Here is a 19,402-nt window from a genome sequence, read left to right as displayed (position 1 = left end):
ATAGTCCATGGGTTGTAGACACCTCCGGAGTGCTGTTGGAAAAGCATATATGGATTTGGTGGGTCATGTGGTTTTAGAGGAGAAGTTGCAGGGAATGCTGCTCCCACATATTTGCTTCCCTTGTCTTCCCAAATGGTAGAAGTTCTGAATTTGAAAGACGGTGTCAAGAGAGCTTTGGTGAGTTGCTGCAGTGCATCTTATAGATGGTACACACTGCTGCTACTGTGCATTAGCAAGGGAGTGAATGTTAATGATCAGATAGGTAGGGTGCCAACCATTGGGACTGCTTCATCCTGGGTGATACCAAGCTTCTTGAATGTTGTTGGAGCTGCATGCATCTGGGCAAGCATACAGTATCCCATTATCCTTCTGACTTATGCCTTGTAGATGCTAGACAGCTACATTCCCCTCATTTACCTCTGAGGTCAGTGTGTGGCAGTGACTTCCAGAATTGGAAGCCAGTGCACCTGCACGTCAATTGGTGTGTGAGACCTTTCAAACATGGTCTCCCAGATCAGAAGGAACATCAATGGCCAGCATTGGGACAACAGCAGTGGCGTTGCAATGGCTTTCCTGTCCGTCATTATTCATACGTTCAGATCCTGACTGAGCTTTGAACTTAGTTGTCTGCGACCTTCTTCACATGTAAAAAAGGAAAGGAAAGCTGGTTTTATGTAGCAGCTTTCTTGATGTTAAGACATCCCAAAACTCTTTTGCAGTCAAAGATGCATTTGAGGATGACAGCAACTGTTGTAATGTAGGAAACATGGCCAACAATTTGCACACAGCAAACTGTAACACGACAACTAACCAGGTATCAGTGGTACTTTCTGGATTTTGGTCAAAACGATAAATTCAAGCCAATATACCTCTGAAGGTAAATATTTGACTGTAGCTGAATGTCAGGCAGTTAACAGGGACATCACGGGAGTCTAGACGTTGGCCTCGCAAAGTTCCTTCTCTCACTGTACGAGTAAAATGAGTTTTCATTTTAAATTCTTCCTGTGGATGCAATACTTTGCAAAGGGCAGGTGGCACAACATTTGCCAAAATTGTCCTGCACTGTGTCTGAAGGTGCCAGTGAACTGTGAACAACGTTGAGCACATTATATGTCAATTGGATATGGCAGCATCTCTCTTTCACAATCCTGATGGGAAGCTCTGCTCATCTAATGACTCCGCAACTCATAGTACATTAAGAGGCTCTCTGAACAAATTGAAATGGTCAATCAATACGTATGATGCATATAGGCTACCAAATTTCGTAGATTTGATTCTAAATTATTCCTTAATAAAGTTGTTGTGATAAGGTCACAGTCAACAGGCCTAAGTCATAGTAAGTTACTAATGCCATCAATCTGTGGATGTGAGCGTAAAGCTCAAGGAATAGTATCCCACTATTATGTACTGGTGCACAAATTGTCCTGTGTACGTTTTACAATATATTTACTGTATTCAAATTATTGTGTGATCAAATTACACTCATGCAAATGCTTCCTTGGGAGTATTAGCACATCTCCTTAAACAGAGTGCACAGGAGGATAGATTCCAAATTGATTGCATTAGCCAATTCCAATTAACAGTCCGTTAATGAAGGGATCCAACCCACTAAAGTGATTTGAAGTTGGTAATCCAATCTCATTTTGCTCTTGCAGTTCAAACATCTGGAGGCTGTGTAAATTCTGGGCTTGCATTCAGTATCACTTGATCAAGCTGCTTCTCCCCAACAATACAGGTCAATGGGTGCCATGCTGGCATTAAAATGCAGACTGTTTGAATCATGAGGCAATCGTGAAAAGAGCAGTTCTGCAAAATATCCTCTTAATCTGTTAGAGACCATTTATTTAGTCAGCAGCAATACTCAACTGGGTGCACGTGGTAAAGTGGCTGTTTGCCAATTCCTAAAGCTGAGAGATACACAGAGGGACATCAATAGACCACTCACACAATGTTTCATTCTTCTGTCTTGCCAGCCCCATGCCCAATGCCAAAACCCAGCTCTACACCAAAACCCCCAGCATTATTCTAACACCTCCAGTCCCATGCCAACATCTCCACCTTTATGCCAATATCTCTCAGCAACTTTACTCCCTCACTATTTTAGTTTGCTTGATTAAAAAAAAGGGTTTCTCCAAGTTGACTTCCATCTCCCAATGTTTCACAATGAAAACCTGAGGCTGGAGCAGCAAACAACAAACAAGGTGATGACCTCAAATCGTTCTCATTGATAGGACTGACCTCATTTTCGACTGAGCTGCCATAGGTTGCCACACAGACCCTCTTTCCTTTTGCTCTCTTTACTGAGAGGGCCCCACTTTCAGGATGAGTTACCACCGCACAAGTTTCAATCACTTCGGCAATGAGTGACTAGGTTCCCTGCCCAGGTACTGATTGGCATTTAACAACCGACAGTATTCACTTTTCACTAACTGCCAGTCCTCACCCAACAGCCAAACTACAAACAGATCATAATCAAACTAAAACATTTTTCATGATTGTGTCACCGTGGAAGTTTCTTCAGTTCACTGCCTTTCCTTCAAAATCCATCATGAAGAATTGCAAATGGAAATGTTAACAAGTGAAAATGAATGTCGTACTCTCGGAGGTTGAAGTGAATGTAGTTATGCTACATTTGGACATCAGTTTGACTCAGTTGATGGCTCTGATTGAGAAGCTTGTGGGTTCAGACCCTGTGCCAGGACCGACAAACCTGTCAAGTCATCATCAATTCTTTTCAGATGCCAGGGTCAGTGTCCCTTTAACCACGTTCCTGCATCATTTGCACCGACTGCATCACTGCTATGGCACACTTCCGATTCTCAAAGAGCGTCTCTGCCAAAGTAAAACTCCCACCATCTGTTTCCCATGGAAAATGTCCCTGGATACAGCAGAATTCCCACTAGCCTGCATCGTGGCAACCTGCAAAACCTGCCAGCCAGAATCTCCAATCTACCCACCTCCACCCCGCCCTCCCCAACATGACCACAAACTGTATAGACTTTAGACTTTCCTTTGAGGTTAACATTTCTGATTTAGAATTCTTTGCACATGTTTTTTCGGTATTTCTCATGTCTTTTGACAATGTTGCTGAGCTGTTTGCAAATGTAGCAAAGCAACTCTGTAATATTTAAAGCTGCAAACTATGACCATGATCAAGAACGGAACGTCAGTTTTGGGTTGGTTGAATATTGCTAGAACTGTCACCCAGGGCTCCCTGCAAACAGGCCAGGTGTTGGCTGCCAGTTGGAACTGCATTTGGATAAAACAAGTCGTGCTTGTATCCCATTAAGCCTCAAAACTTCCCTTACAGGTCAGTGCCTCCTGACCTTTCTCCCCACCGTGACCCCGTTTTGGAAGTGCTATGGCCTCTCTGTGAAAGTGGGGTTGGAGGGGATTGGGACGTGAGTAGAGCCATGAGAGCCAAGGGTGGAGAACACGAGAAGTGTGAGAGTGAAGGAGATGGGCAAGCAGAGCCAAATGGTGGCCATTACTGCCTCTGAGTTCATGACTCCAAAGCTTTACCTTGCCACCCTACCTGGAAAGCCGTCCCTTAAGTTGGATTGCTTGCTGCTTGGTGAGCCCTTTGCGTTTCCCTTGCTGTTTCAGTTTGCAATGATGTTGACTCCATACCTCCCCCAGTGACTGTCCTGCGATCTATCACTTGCCTTTTATTTTTCACCCTCCTCCTCAAGGTGTCACCGCAGGAACACCGAATGTTTAAACCGAATTAAATTCTCAAGGCTATGTCCCTATTCTGCCTGTCTATAGCCAGGGTCTACATAATGAACTTTGATGATTTTGCACAAATTGCATTCCCCTCAGAAAGGGCTGGGGCTAATTGGGAGGTGATGGTACAGTGGTAATATCAGTGGCATAGTAATCTAGAAGCCTCAGCTAAAGTTTTGGGGACGTGGTTTGGAATCTCACCATGTGGTTGGAGTTCCTGAGTCAAACAAAAATCTAGAGTAGTGGTGACCATGTACCCATTGGTAATTATCATAAAACCCATCGGGTTCATGAATTTCCTTTAAGGAAGGAAATCTGCCATCCTTACCTGGTCTGGCCCAGATGTAACTCCAGACCCACAGCAATGTTATAGAGTCATAGAGATGTACAGCATGGAAACAGACCCTTTTGTTCAACTCATCCATGCTGACCAGGTATCCTAAATAAATCTAGTCCCATTTTCCAGCATTTGGCCCATATCCCTCTAAACCCTTCCTATTCATATACCTATCCAGATGCCTTTTAAATGTTGCAATTGTATCAGCCTCCACCACTTCCTCTGGCAGCTCATTCCATACATTTGTGTGAAAATGTTGCCCCTTAAGCTCCTTTTACGTCTTTCCCCTCTCACCTAAACCTATGCCTTCTAGTTCTGGACTCCCCCACCACAGAGAAAAGACCTTGTCTATTTACCCTTTCCATGCCCCTCGTGATTTTGTAAACCTCTATAAAGTCACCTCTCAGCCTCCAACGCTCCAGGGAAAACAGCCCCAGCCTATTAAGCCTCTCCCTATAGCTCAAACCCTCCAACCCTGGCAACATCCTTGTAAATCTTTTCTGAACCCTTTTAAGTTATTGACTCTTGACCTCCCACTAGCCAGTTACAAATAGGCAATAAATAAATAGCTGGCCTAGCCAGCGACACCCATATCTCCTGAGTGAATGAGAAGATGCTGGTATGCCATGCACTTTGGCCTGAGATTGTGTGCAATGTATTGTGGGACTCAAATGTGTAGCATTGTTTAGCTGGAGGATAGCTGGGTGCTGAAGAGTTTCATCTTACCCACAGACACCTGGAGATCAATGGTCCATGGTGTCCTCTCAGTACAATGAAAATCTGTTTGCAGGGAAATTACGGTGGGTTTCATTTAGGAAGATAACCCAGTTTGATTCCACCGAGAAGGGGCAGAAGCCACCCAGATTACTTTGAGCACAGTAGCTCTGTGGCTGAAAGATAGCAAGCCAGATTTGTCCAGCCAGCTGTGTACCAATGAATGTTACAGCTGCATGAATAGTTCCAGAATCAGATTGTCAATGTGACACTATTTCAAAGGCAAATGTGCTCCTGTTGCTGATGAAAAGTACACGGGCAGCAGTGCACAATTAAGAAAAAGGAGGAATTTGCATTTACTTGTCAGCTTTCACAATTTCAAAATGTCTCAAAGCTCTTCACACCCAGTAAAGTATTCTGGATGTATAGTCATTGTAATGGTTGGGGGGGGGGGGGGGGGGGAATGATTAACGATACAAAAGCTGAGAGCTGGGATGAGTAATCTTCATGGAAAAAAATGAAGAAGATCTTGGCGTTCATAGAAAGGAGCAGAGTGAATGTAAGGAGCAGCAAGGGCTGAACATTCGAAGAGGAGAGAGGAATCATTAATGCACATCTGTCATTCGTTTGGTAAAATTCAATTCATGTGTGAATTTTGACATTGTTCAACCTCTTTTTTTCTTTCCAAGATGCCCATAGAAACAAGAATCAAAGCCTCCTATAGGGCAATCGATGGAAATAACTTGCTGCTCTTGGACAACATGAATAATAAAAGAGTGATCAATAAGATTAATGTCAGTAACATGGTGAAATATGAGGAAGGGGAGGAGGAGGCATTACCCTGTGCAAAATGTACAATGTGCTTTTGTCTCCTAAAACATTTTCTTTCTGATCTTGTCACTGTTTGAGTTTATTTATTGATAAAGCTGTAAAAAAATAGAATATTGAGGCGAGGCAGCCCTGTAATCAGAACTTGCGATTGGTTTTGGGACAGGCTTGGATTGCTGTATCCAGTGCTGTGTTCTTTTGAATGGTCAGTGTACAATCCCATAAACCCGTGCTACTCAAAGATTTGCTTCAATCTTGGAGCACCTGAATACTTTGAAACAATTCTCTGAAATGTTGGCAGATCGAATTCATGTTGTGAGAATGAAATGAGATAATGATATCAGTCTTCTACAGTCTGGGAGACTCTTGCAGAGCAAATTTTAAGTAGTGGACTTTATGGTTTGAATGAGGGTCAGTAGACAATAATAAGCTTTAAAAAGAATTGAGGATATCTGGTCGGCATGGATGGGCTGGACCAAAGGGTCTACTTCTGTCCTGTATATCTCTATGACTCTATAACTGCTGAAGTGACAATAAATTTGTGTTTATCCAATGTGTACCAGGAATGGGTGGTGAAGCAAATAAAAATTGCTGCTTGTTGGGGAATTACTGCACAGCAATAACAGCAACAGTGGGACCAATGGAAACAACATGCACCGGCTTATCAAGTGGTTCTGAGGAAGGGGGAGTGGACCCGAAACGTTAACTCTGATTTCTCTGCTGCCAGACCTGCTGAGCTTTTCCAACAATTTCTGTTTTTGTTTCTGGTTTCCAGTTTTTATTTTGACTTGTTAAGTGACGCTTTTGATTGCCTCCAAGGGGGAAGGGCTGATAGTTGCAGAAAACAAAGACACCCTTCAGAAAGTTTATTAGGGAGAGCAATAACTAAAATACTATTAATAGCGGGAAAAGGCATGGATGACGTGAAGACAAATAGTGCTCCACACGTGTCATGCTGAGTTGATTCTATGCAACAAATTCTCATTCAAGGCCTTCCTTGCAGAAACGTAGCAGGTTTGCTTCATGATGATAAACACGTCCAACTAAATCTGAAAGTGTTGCAAGCATGGAAATAGGCAGCATGGAAATAGACCCAAATAAATTTGGGGAGGCGATGGGAACGTCACTAGACTAGCAATCCCGAACTTCAATCTAATGTTCTGAGGAGATAGATTTAAATCCCACTATAACCGATGGTGAAATTTGAATTCAATAAAAGAAAATTAAATTGAGCAGGCTTTTTAGATTCCTATTGTGATTTTTAAAGTAAAAAGTGATCTTTTTGAAATTTAAAAACTAAAATTAAAATTTGAAAAGCCTGATCAATGGTGCACATGTAACTACTCTCATAACAGCCCATCTAGTTCACTAATGTCCTTTAGGAATGGAAGTCTGTCATCCTTACCTGATCAGACATACATGTGACTCCACATCACATAATGTGGTTGATTCTTAACTGCCCTCTGGGGCAACTGACAATGGGCAAAACATTCAGCCCTAGCCAGCAACATCCACATCCCATGACTGAATTTTAAAAAACACAGACTGGAATTGCAATTCCAAACCCGACCTGCGGTTAGTCTCTCCACTGTTTGTCATTTCTTAGGTCCTGAAAAGTGCGGTGATAAGTTGAATTTGCCTGCTGCCCGATCTGAAGCCCAAGTCAATGAGCCCCTCCCAGGCACAACATTGTTCGCTCATCTGCAATTACCACAACCATCGCTCAGTGCGAACGAAGACGCAACTTGTTTTGTCAAGAGGCCAATCCAATCTCAGTCTTTTCAAGAAGCTAACCAAACCAATGGCCACTGCTTCACCAGCCAGAAACCAGCCTTTCTTTCACTTCCATCATTCCTGCTCACTTTGGACAAGGAGCTCAAAATGGTGGCTGCTGAGCAGGACTTGCAGAATTATCATTGCTTTATTTGCCTCCAACACTCAGACACCAAAATAAAAAAAGAAAATCCACTCACCAACATAGAACAAACTGTTCCTTCACTCTATAAACACAGTCTGGGCATTTTCAGGTTTTATAAAATAGCCAGTGGCTGTTTTTGATCTGAATATTTTGCTACCTCTCTGCTTTTAACGGAGCAGAAGTGATGGACAGCCAACTGAGGAATCTGTTTACATAATCCATACAAACACATTAATTGATACCATTACAGCTTCTTGGCTCAGGGAAGGAGAAATAACATCACACTGACACAAAATATTTCAAAGAAAGAATGTTTCAGTTTTTCCAGAATGTAATTCAATACAAAACATTAGTTAACCAACTCTCTGAACGGATGGTTTCTGTCTCATTTTTCAACAAATAGCTTGTTTACTTCCAATCCTGGAAATATTTCATTTTCTCTAATAGTTTCATGATGTATTTGAGAGACTGAATAATGATGATGAGACCATAAGTACTTCCTTCAGCAATAGCACTGCATTTGGAATCCGTTAAAGTAAAAGATTACACACAGAGCACATTACATGTGTCAAGAAATGCCCACAGGTCCAATTTACTCTCAGTCAGGTGTCTGAAGAGGATGTGACTCTCATGAGATGGACGATTCAAAATCTACCAAATGACCTCCTGGTTTGCATTGTGTATAGTTTATATTCATGAGCCTTTGACTGTGGGATCGCTGTACTGTACATGACATTGAAATGCCAGGAAATTTCCAGCCTCACCTTCTTGATAAGAATCTCACCCCTGAGTCAGAAGGTCTTGGATTCTAGCCCTTGTCCAGGCCTGGATCAAGTCATATAGGCTATTCCAGCCTATATGAGGGGGTACTGCTTGGCAGGAGGTGCCACCTTGTGGGCAAGGCATTAAACTGCATCTGTGTCTGCCTGTTCTGGTGAATGTAGCAAATACACATGCCAGTCTTTCAAGAAGAGCTGGGGGTTGTCCTAGTGTCTTGGCCAGCCCCTCCCAGTGCCTCACATATGTAGCTACTCTCCTTGTCACAACATTGCTGATTTGGGAGAGGGGTACCTTTTTGCCATCTGTGGTTTTAGAGTCATAGAGTCAGTTTTTTTACCCATTAAAGGGGAATAGGGGAAAATAAGGAACCAGTTGACAGATACAAAGTACTGGCCCTAGTGCTAACTATGTGATGACAGGGAAAGATTACAGTCCAGCCTAAAACTATTAGCAAATATCTACAGTTGTCATTCATAGTAGGTCCCACCAGAATTAAGAGACCAGAGATGAGATGCCACTCACCAGGCCAAGAGCAAAGGACTTGGAGATTTGGCTATTAAATCCATGTGGAATCCTGCTACAGTGCAGTGTGTTTAGCTTTAACATAGACCTAGGAAGGAAAAGTGATTTAAGGGAAAGGCATCTCCCTCCTTGATTTGTAACAATTTAATACAATACTTATGCCTTTTAAAAGTACCAAAGTAATCACGAAAAGTCTTAAACCTTCACAGAAGAGTTTTTTTTGAAACATTGCACATCTGAAACAGAAACAGAATAATACAGCAGGTAATTGGTGCCTGAAGAGGGAAGAATAGGATGAAAGTTTGTGTGTTAACCTTTCATCTACCCCAAATGCTAAATGAGCTGGTTTGTACATTCACAACATTGTGTGCTATCTTTATAATTGCTAACATTGAGCGGGTGACACACCCCATCTGGAAAGTGGCAAATCTTCTTATAATCCTTAATGGAATGTGGAATTCCTGGCCAGGCCAGTATTTGTAGCCAAACCCCCTCATTTCCCTTGAAAGCAAATAAGGGGCAATCACATTGATGTTGATCTGCAGCCTGATGCAGGTCAGAACAGGTGGGGACGGCAGATTTCCCTTCCCCAAAGGGCAGTAGTGATCCCAATGAGTCTTTACAACAATCAATAGTTCTTTCACCAATATCACTACTGAGACTTTCAATTTCAGATTTTTTTTATAGATTAATTGAATTTGAATTCTATCAGCTGCCATAATGGAATTGGAATCTCTATCTCCAAAGTACGGTAGCCGGGTCTCCAGATTACCATTCCAGTGACATCACCTGGATGTTACACTCTTCCCATTTTTTGGGCTTAGAGGAGGCAAGTGCACTGTGGGAATTGTTGAGGTCTGGAACTTGATAGCACTCAACAGTAGAAGCCAGGTATAGGAACAGGCCTAACACCTTCCAAAGTCAGAGGCTTGTAATGGAATGGAATGTCATTAAGACTGATACGAAAGACTTTTTAAAAACTTCATTCACAGGATGACGGCCAGCATTTATTGCCCATCCCTAATTGCCCAGGGGGCAGTTAAGAGCCAACCACATCGCTGTGAGTCTGCAGTCATATGTAGGTCAAACTGGGTAAGGATGGCAGATTTCCTTCCTTAAAGGCCATTAATGAACTAGTTTGTTATTTATGACAATTGACAATGGTCACATTCCTAGCTTTTTACTGCAGACTTTTCAAAATTGAATTCAGATTTTTCTATCTGCCATGGTGGGATTCGAATCCAGGTCCTTAGAACATTAGTCTGGGTTTCTAGATTACTGGTTAATATATAACGATAAGGAAATTGCTGGCATTTCCTGCACAAGGACCCCCCCACCACTCAACAGGCTGCAGACCTTGATTATTTCCCTTCCACTTTCTTCACAAGCATCTCATCCAAGCCACTAGAACACACATCCCTGTGTAGCCATTGTGAAGGCTATTGATGGCTCTTCAAATTATGTGCATTGAATCCTGTTTACCCTGCCTACCACCCCTAAGGAATGACGATCCCTGAAGCAGGTTCTTAATCATGCATCCTCTGGAAAATTCACTTGGAAGGTCCATTCCTGATGTGGTCAAGCTCCTGCTCTGGAACTCACCTCACCATTGGTGCAAAATCTAAAGTGGCAAGATTCCACACATTGCATCTGAAAACACCATATATGTCTTTTTTACTTTTTTAAAAAATGTATTAGTTTAGATGTCACTGGCTAAGTACCTATCCCTAATTGTATTTGAGGAAGAGATGGTGAACCTCTTTCCTAAACTGCAGCAGCCCATGAGAATGTCGGCACATCCACAGTCCTGTTAGGAAGAGAGTTCCAGGTTACTATCTAGAGAGTGCGAAGGAACAGCGATGTAATTGTAAGTCAGGATGATGTGTGGCTTGGAGGGGAATTGACATGGTGGCATCCCCATACATCTGCTGCCCTTGTCCTTCTCGGCGATAGAGATCATGGCTTTGGAAGATGCCATTGAAGGTGTGTTCTTGCAGTGCAGCTTCTCGATGATACAAATTGCTGCTACTGTACATTGGTATTGAAGGGAGTGAATGTTGTTGGTAGCATGTAGTGTCTGCCAATCAAGCAGACGTCTTTGTCCCAGATACTGTTGAACCTCTCATGTGTTGTTGGATTTGCATTTACCCAAGTAAGCAAAGCATATTCTATTGCATATCTGACTTGTACCTGGTAGACAGTGATTAGGCTTTGGGAAGTCAGAAGGTCTATTACTTGCCACCAAAATCCCAGCCCTGACCTACTCTTGTAGTCCAGTATGTATATGGATTGTCTAGTTCAGTTGCTGGTCAATGGTAAACAATGTTGATGTTGATATTAGGGAATTCAGCAATGGTTAGGCCGTTGATTGTCAAGGGGAGATGATTAGATTGCCTCTTGTTTGATATGGTCATTGTACAACACCGTGTAGTGTTAACATTACTTGCCACCTAGCAGCCCAAACCTATTGTTGTCCAGATCTTGCTGGATTTGGACATGGACTGTTTCAATATATGAAGAGTTGTGCTGAACATTATTGTACAATATTGGCAAACATCCCCATTTCTGACCTTATGATGAGGGAGAGTCATTGATAAAGCAGCAGATGGTTAGGCCTAAGACTCTACCCTGACGAACTCCTGAAGAGATGACCCAGAACTGAAATGATTGTCTTCTACAACTGCAATCTTCATGGTGCTCCCTGTGACTCTGACTGGAGGAGAGCCTCTCCCCATGATTCCCATTGAGTTCAGTTCTGCTAGGGCTGTTTTTAAACTTCTTACATTAAAAATCCTATATTTAAAACAACTGGGAAATTTCACCCTTCTCGAAAATGTCTTCAATATGTATCAGGTTAAAGTTCCTCCCGGGTCCCAGATGATTGAGCGGTAGTAAGACTGCAGATTGTCAGTGCTAAACTCTGATGTCTTGACTTTGTATTGTTGCTTTGTTAAATCTGCAATGTAGCATGGGCTGTAATACAGATGGTGGGAAGTGTCTCCAGTCTCCAACAATGAGGAATGCCAGAGGGTTTCCGATTGATTCTGCAAGTTAATGGATTATTTTGTTTTTATCTGTCTGGGAGGAGGCTAAAAACCCATCTTTATTCTTTTCTGGTTTGTCTCATTAATTGAGTCTTTTTTTTTCATTTCCAGTACATTTGCTGACTCCTTGGGGAGACAATGGAAGTAGTTAGTGTTGATTCATTTAAATTAAAATTAAATAGACTTCCTTCAGAAAATCACATTTTGGAAAAGAATACATGACTCATCTGTGATATGTCATTCGATAAGTTATTGCCCAAAAGCTCTCCACCTCTGGGAATTTTCTTTGTGTCATGTCCGGGTCTGGTATGGATTAATTGATAAAGATTGAATTAGCCAACAATTCCATTATTGTTGTATCATGCCTCCAGCGGAATTGTAGAAGGATAAGCAGATAAACTTCAGTATTTCTTTTAAGCATCAATCAGACCTTATATTCCTACAGTAACTTGGTTCCACGTTCACATTAGCAATCCGAGGGAATGGAAGAATGCAGACTGGTTGATGTGAAGGGGTGAGTGAGGGCTCACTCATGATGGAGAAACTGCGCTGTTTTTTCGGAAGGCCTTTCTAATCACATCTGTTGAATGATCTCAGGCTACATTTAGTACTAATCAAATCCATTTCACAACAGTGCTGCACTTCTTCAGAGTTCGTGGGCACTCTGACTTCAGAGCAGAGCAAACAACTTGGAGTTACAGACTGCCTTGCAGTGACACCAGTGTATCACAAAGTACCTTTGAAGGACAGTTACTGCAGTAATGTAAGAGATGTGGCAGACAATCCTAAGGACAGCAAGTCCCCACAAGCAGCAGTGGCCGGTTGATGAAATCATTTTAGTGATGTTGATTGAGAGATAAATTGACCTGGGCAGTAGAATAAACTCCTGTGTCCTTCTTGAAAGTGGCACTGTGGGATCTTTAATACAGTGAGCCCTTGGTTTACCATCTGACCTTATCTGAGAGACAGATTCACTGGCTGTCGATTCATTGTCCCAAGTCTGGTAATGAGGAGTCTTGATGTGTACTCTACAGCTCTGCTTTGGATGGTCAAAACAAACTTCTTAGAAAAAATAATTTCAGCAGCTCAGTTGGGATAGAGGTGTGTCAGGTAGCGCACCATCACCAACACACTCCTAATTGGGCTGAATGGTCTCTTTTTTCATGTGTGCATATTCTATGTAGCCCTCACACAGAACTCCAAACAGTTTTCCCAGTTGCAACAGAGGTCTCCCAGTAGGGGCAGGGTGGTAGAAGCAGACAGTTATTGGGGTCGGGAGCCAGAGAGTTAATATTTAGACAAGAGTTCAGCAAGAGGAAGCATATTGGCAGAGTCGCAGCACTACCTATTAGTAACAGAAGGTGGTGCTCTTTGGCACTAGACACCATAACGTTCCGGACAAAAGCCCTTCATCAGGAATGGGGCTGTGAGCCAAAGAGCACCACCTTCTGTGGAGAGATAAATGGAAGGGAGCTGGGGCTGGGGGGGAGGGGGAAGGTGGCTAAGAGTGCGATAAGCAGATGGAGGTGGGGGTAATGGTGATAGGTCAAAGAGGAGGGTGGAGCAGACAGGTGGGAAGGAAAATGGACAGGTAGGACAGGTCATGAGGGCGGTGCTGAGTTGGAAGGTTGGAACTGGGATAAGGTGGGGGGAGGGGAAATGAGGAAACTGGTGAAATCCCACATTGATGCCGTGGGGTTGGAGGGTCCCAAGACGGAAAATGAGGCGTTCTTCCTCTAGGCATCAGGTGGTTAGGGAGTGGTGATGGAGGAGGCCTAGGACCTGCATGTCCTTGGCGGAGTGGGTGGGGGAGTTGAAGTGTTTGGCCACGGGGCGTTGGCGTTGGTTAGTTTGGGTGTCCTGGAGATATTCTCTGAAGCGCTCTGCGAGTAGACGTCCTATCTCCCCAACGTAGAGGATTTCACCAGTTTCCTCATTTCCCCTCCCCCCACCTTATCCCAGCTTCCAACTCGGCAATGCCCTCATGACCTGTCCTATCTGTCCTTCTTCCTTCCCACCTATCTGTTCCACCCTTCTCTCTGACCTACCACCATCATCGCCACCTCTATCTGTTCCACCCTCCTCTCTGATCTACCACCATCACCGCCACCTCTATCCGCTCCACCCTCCTCTCTGACCTACCACCATCACTCCTACCTCCGTCCACTATCATGTTCTCAGCTACCTTCCCCCCAGTCCCACCTCTCTCCCATTTATCTCTCCACCTCCTGGCCCACAAGCCTCATTCCTGATGAAGGGCTTTTGCCTGAAATGTCAATTCTCCTGCTTCCCGGATGCTGCCTGACCTGCTGTGCTTTTCCAACACTATAGTCTCGACTCTAATCTCCAGCATCTGTAGTCCTCACTTTCACCTCCATAATATTCCCAACCACTGGAAAATTCAGATTTTACACGTGGACCTCCCATCGACACTGGGGCAGATGGAAAGTCAGGGCCAAATATGGAAGTGTCCTTTAGGCTTACCCTGCTTCTAATTTTATAGGTTTTAGCAGAGCGCTATATTGGACCTCCATATTGCGCAAAGTATATCCTAAACTGCAGTTGAGAGAGTGGTGATGGAAAAGCACAGCAGATCAGGCAGCTCCAAGGAGCGGAGAATCGACGTTTTGGACATCACCCCTTCAACAGGAATGTGCAGCCAGCAATGAAGTTTCTTGCAGCTACATTGGCCTGGATAGATCTTTCTTAATTCTGCCATTAATTTGGGATGTGGAAATGAACATGAAAAGCTTGTTTAGCAAGCAAACAAATAATCCAGTGGATAATCAATGAGCCAACCTTAAATTGGTCTTAATGAGATTGCCTTAGAAAAAGACCCTTTGTTTCCTTGTCTCTTCGCAACGGTGGCTGGGGAAATTGCTTGGAATGAGAGTTTATGAGCCGTGTGATTTCCAGGTGTGAAACAAATAGCAAATAATCAGCTGTTTTATGTGCTTGTTAATGGGTCATTCTTACATGAATGATTAGCTTTGTTGCTAAGAGCCTGTGCCAACAATAGGCAGCTTTTTGCACAAAAGAGTTTGGCAAATGTCTTAATGCAAGACAATACACAGTTTATAAACTGTACCTGTCATATTTTTCTTTCTTACAATATGTAGCAACCGCAGCTCAGTAGGCAGCTTTCTTGCCTCTGAAACTAAAGGTTGCAGGTTCAAGTCCCACTTAAGGGCAGGCTTCAGGATTACACTCCAGCACAGCGGGGAGGTGATGGCCTTGTAGTGTTATTGCTGGACTGTTAATCCAGAGACCCAGGTAATGTTCCGGGGACCCGGGTTCACATCTTGCACATGGCAGATGGTGGATCTTGAATTCAATAAAAGAGTTAAGTGCCTAATGATGACCATGAATTAATTTCCGATTGTAAAGGAAAAGCCCACCTGGTTTATTAATGTCCTTTAGGGAAGGAAACTGCCATCCTTATCTGGTTTGGCCTACATGTGACTCCAGACCCACAGCGATGTGGTTGACTCTTAACTGCCCTCTGGGCAATTAGGGATGGGCAATAAATGCTGGCCTAGATACCGATGCCCATATCCCACGAATGAATAAAATTTAACTACAGAGCAACACTGCATTGTCAGCAATGTTATCCTCTTGATGTTAAACCAAAACTCTGTCTTCTTTCTTGATTGAATGTAAATGATTCCACTCGTAATTTCAAATGCGAGAAGTGGGATTTGTGCTGTCCTGGTCAAAAGTTAGAAAAAATGCATTATCTGGTCATTATCACATTGCTAATTCTGGGAGCGTGTTCTTTGCAAATTGATTGCTGTATTTCCTACATTCCATCTGTGATGAAATTTTAAGACAATGTACTTTATTGGATGTATTGGGAGGCAATGGCCTAGTAGTATTATCACTGGATTGTTAATCCAAAGGCCTAGCTAATGGTTTTAGTAATATTATCAATGGATTGTTAATCCAAAGGCCTAGCTAGTGTTCAAATCTTGTCACAGCAGATGGTGGAATTAGAATTCACTTTTAAAACATTTGGAATTAAGAGTCTAATGATGACCATGAATCCATTGCCGATTGTTGGGAAAAATCCATCTGGTTCACTGATGTCCTTTAGGGAAAGAAACTGCCATCCTTACTTGGTCTGGTCTACATGAAACTCCGGAGCTCACTGTAAATTGACAACAAATTCTGGCTTAGCCTCTGGCACCCTCATCCTGTGAATAAATAAAAGCAGGATCATCCAGGAGCCTTGAAAGAGTTCTTTATAAATGCAAGTATCTCTTTCAGAGGGGATCAAAGCTCTTGAGCTGTTGCAGAGGGGAGGGGGAAAGCGCCGCTCAGAGATTGATGACATGGATGTCATGGGATGGGATAAATATCCTGCAGTTTCATTCGCTTAACTTTAGTCTGTGCAAAGAGAAGGCTTGATAGGCCAAATGGTCTCTTCATATTTTGTGCTTTCTCACACTCTCAACGACTTTCTTTTACTTTGACAGGAAACAAGAGATGGCAAATGGGTCCAATACAAGCGCCCTTGAACCACACTTATCACCACCTCACACAGCTCCACCATCCACTCGGGTATGTAGAACACTCCAAATTCTCATCACAATGAGTCGTGGACTAACTGTATATTTTATCTTATTTGTGTAGGGCTAAATCAGAGAAAAGCTCACCTAATGTGTACTGTTTAAATTGATTATATAAGACTGACAACACTGAGACGGGAGATTTGGGCCGATTGGCCTGTGCTGATGTTTATGCTCTACATATTCTGTTCTACACCTTCTATTCCTTTCTTTCTCATGGATTTATCCATTCTAAATGCATCTCCACTCTCCACCCCAATGATTCCTGTGGTTGCAAGTTCCACATTCTAATGATTTTCTGCATACAGTGTTTCTTGTGAATTCCTAACAGGATTTCCCGAGTGACCATCTCACATTTATATCTTGTAGATTTGCTGTTCCTCACGACTGGAGACATATTCCCTTCCTCAGCCCTATCAAATCCCTTCATTTGAGAATAAGTAATAGGAGCAGGAATAGGCCTTTTCCTCTCTTAAGCCAGCCCTGCCTTTTAAACAGATCACGGCCTGTATAGAAAATGAACAATTTTCAAAGTACTATTAGGAGACCCCAAAGTCCTCTTTTTCCTGGAGTAAAGAGCACAAACCTGTTCAGTCTTTGTCAGCAGTTGAAATATTTCATTCTGGTTCTATCTTTATAAAACTATTTGTGCCTTCTCATGTGCCTCCATATTTATTGTGTAACAAGGAGATCAGAACTCATAAGGATTACTGTAGAATGACCTTCTTCCAATAGGAAAACTAGACAAATCTGAGCCTGGAGTTCTTATACAACTGAACATTGTCTTTCAATGTAACTAATTCAGGATAGGTGAAAACAGTGCCAGATTGTAAGACTGCAATATTTTAAGCACAATTTCCATTCTGCACCAGTAAGATTTGGTAGCTAAAATGGAAACCCCCACCTTTTGAGCACTGTAGTATACCAACAGATCTCTCACAGTATTGTTCACATGCCATTGTGGTTAATCAATGTGTCTATATGACACACTTCTGGAAGAGGTAAGGTTTGGACCAGGACCTTGTAGCCAACTGATAGGAACACTACCACGATCCCTCCTAGAGGTAGGGACATTACCACTCCACCACAAGATTCTATGCCATTGTAGGCTTGTCTCATTTCAAATCACTGTTAGAGAATCTCTGGTTGGTAATTGTCATTGTCATTGGGTCAGAGTGTGGGAACTGCCTCCCTAAGAGCACCTATGGGTGTTCCAGTAACGGTGTTCCAGTAACAGATGAAACGGCAACACTTCATCATTATCTTCCTGAGGGCCATTCGGAATGGGAAACAAATGCTGTCCTAGCCAATGACAACCACATCCCATGAAAGACTTAAAAATAATCAGACAAAGAGAAGTTGATTATTCTGTTGCTGGAACTGTTGGCTCCTGAGGCAGAATTTTACACTCCCCCACTAGCAGATTTGGAGACAGGGAGGTTCACACGATTCCATGGGTGCTGTGATTTAAGGGGCAGTGGGCAAGGCCCTGCCAAGTCACCATTAATGTCCTTTTCCATCCACCTGCATTTACTCAACTATAGGGTGGAGGTCAGGAAGCCCTGCTGCCTGAGTCTCCAACCAGGAAGTAAAGAGGTGCCTCCTTCATGGTCTCCCTTTCCAATTGGAAGTTCCCTGAAGAACTGCTCCTACCATGTCACCTGATGTGTCCCCTTTACTCCAGGCCCCTATAGTCCAAACCCGATCCCACTGTGAAATCTGCTCCCCACCAACACCACCACCATATTCCCATCAATGTACCAATAGTCCTAGCTCTTTCTCCATGCGATTGAGTGCAATTTCAGCCGTGGCCACTACTTCTGGTGGCGCTCCTGACACCAGAAAGCTAACACTCAGAGACATCCCTGCTCCCTAGCTTGGGTGGAAGGCCAGTTAAAAGGCATTTAATGCTCTTCGGGGTGTTAAATGGTCATGGGAAGCCCTGCCCCATTCAAATCCTGCCCTTTGCTATTTTGGCAACTCCCCTGAGTTTTCCCAAAGGTAACGATAATTAGCTGAATGTGGCTTACTTTTAGAAAATTACTTTGATTTAAACTGTTAATATTTCCAGAAATGATGAAAGCCAGGAGAATATGACAAAAGGTGTCAGAATGTTTCTGTGAAATAACCTGTTACCAGAGGGGATTTGTAGTTGTATGTGTAATAACATAAGCATCCTAACTTCAATTTTACACTTTGTACTCCCAGACTAACTAAGATTTGTAAGATATGAAGCAACATTATTTGCTCAGTATCTATCAGGTTAATCTCGGCTCACAAGTTCCAGTGTCATAGAGTTATACAGCATAGAAACAGACCCTTCAGTCCCACTCATCCATGCCAACCAGATATCCCAATCTGACCTAGTCCCATTTGCCAGAACTTGGCCCCTATCCCTCTAAACGCTTCTTATTCATATACCCATCCAGATGTCTTTTAAATGTTGTGATTGTACCAGTCTCCACCACTTCCTCTGGCAGCTAATTCCCTATATGCACCACCTTCTGCACGAAAATGCTACCCCTTTTTAAAATGTTCCCCTCTCACCTGAATCCTATGGCCTCTAGATTTGGACTTCACGCTCTCAGGAAGAAGCCTTGACTATTCACTCTATCCATGCCTCTCATGATTTTATAAACCTCTCTAAGGTCACCCCTCAGCCTCCAATGCTCCAGGGAGAAAAGCCCTAGCCTATTCAGCCTCTTCCTATTGTTCAAACCCTCCAGCATCCTTGTAAATCTTTTCTGTATCCTCTCAAGTTTAACAACATCCTTCTGATAGAAGGGCGACCAGAACTATACACAGTTTTCTAAAAGTGGCCTCATCAATATCCTATTCAATTCTCTCTGTTTGAAATTGATTGTTTAGCCAAAGCATTTTCAGAGTCTGATTGGAAAGGAATTGTAAATGTTCATATTGATATGAAACATACACTAGAATTAGGAAACATCTATAAGTGCTTATA

The 19,402-nt window shown here is 42.9% G+C and overlaps 1 protein-coding gene across 8 annotated transcripts in view; it reads left to right on the top strand.

Moving 5' to 3' along the window:
• The window catches only part of LOC140491527 (rap1 GTPase-activating protein 2-like), a 407,584-nt gene that overhangs the window by 274,959 nt on the left and 113,223 nt on the right, over window positions 1–19,402 (top strand). For all 8 annotated transcript variants that reach the window (XM_072589835.1, XM_072589836.1, XM_072589834.1 and 5 more), the window contains one exon: window positions 16,345–16,429. In XM_072589835.1, coding sequence (XP_072445936.1) covers window positions 16,345–16,429 — 85 coding nt within the window. The remainder of the gene's footprint in view (window positions 1–16,344; window positions 16,430–19,402) is intronic.

This window comes from Chiloscyllium punctatum, chromosome 19 (assembly GCF_047496795.1).
Source record: "Chiloscyllium punctatum isolate Juve2018m chromosome 19, sChiPun1.3, whole genome shotgun sequence".
Classification (NCBI taxonomy): domain Eukaryota; kingdom Metazoa; phylum Chordata; class Chondrichthyes; order Orectolobiformes; family Hemiscylliidae; genus Chiloscyllium; species Chiloscyllium punctatum.
The sequence above is the reverse complement of the archived record's forward strand: the minus strand, read 5'-3'. Positions and strand labels throughout refer to the sequence as shown.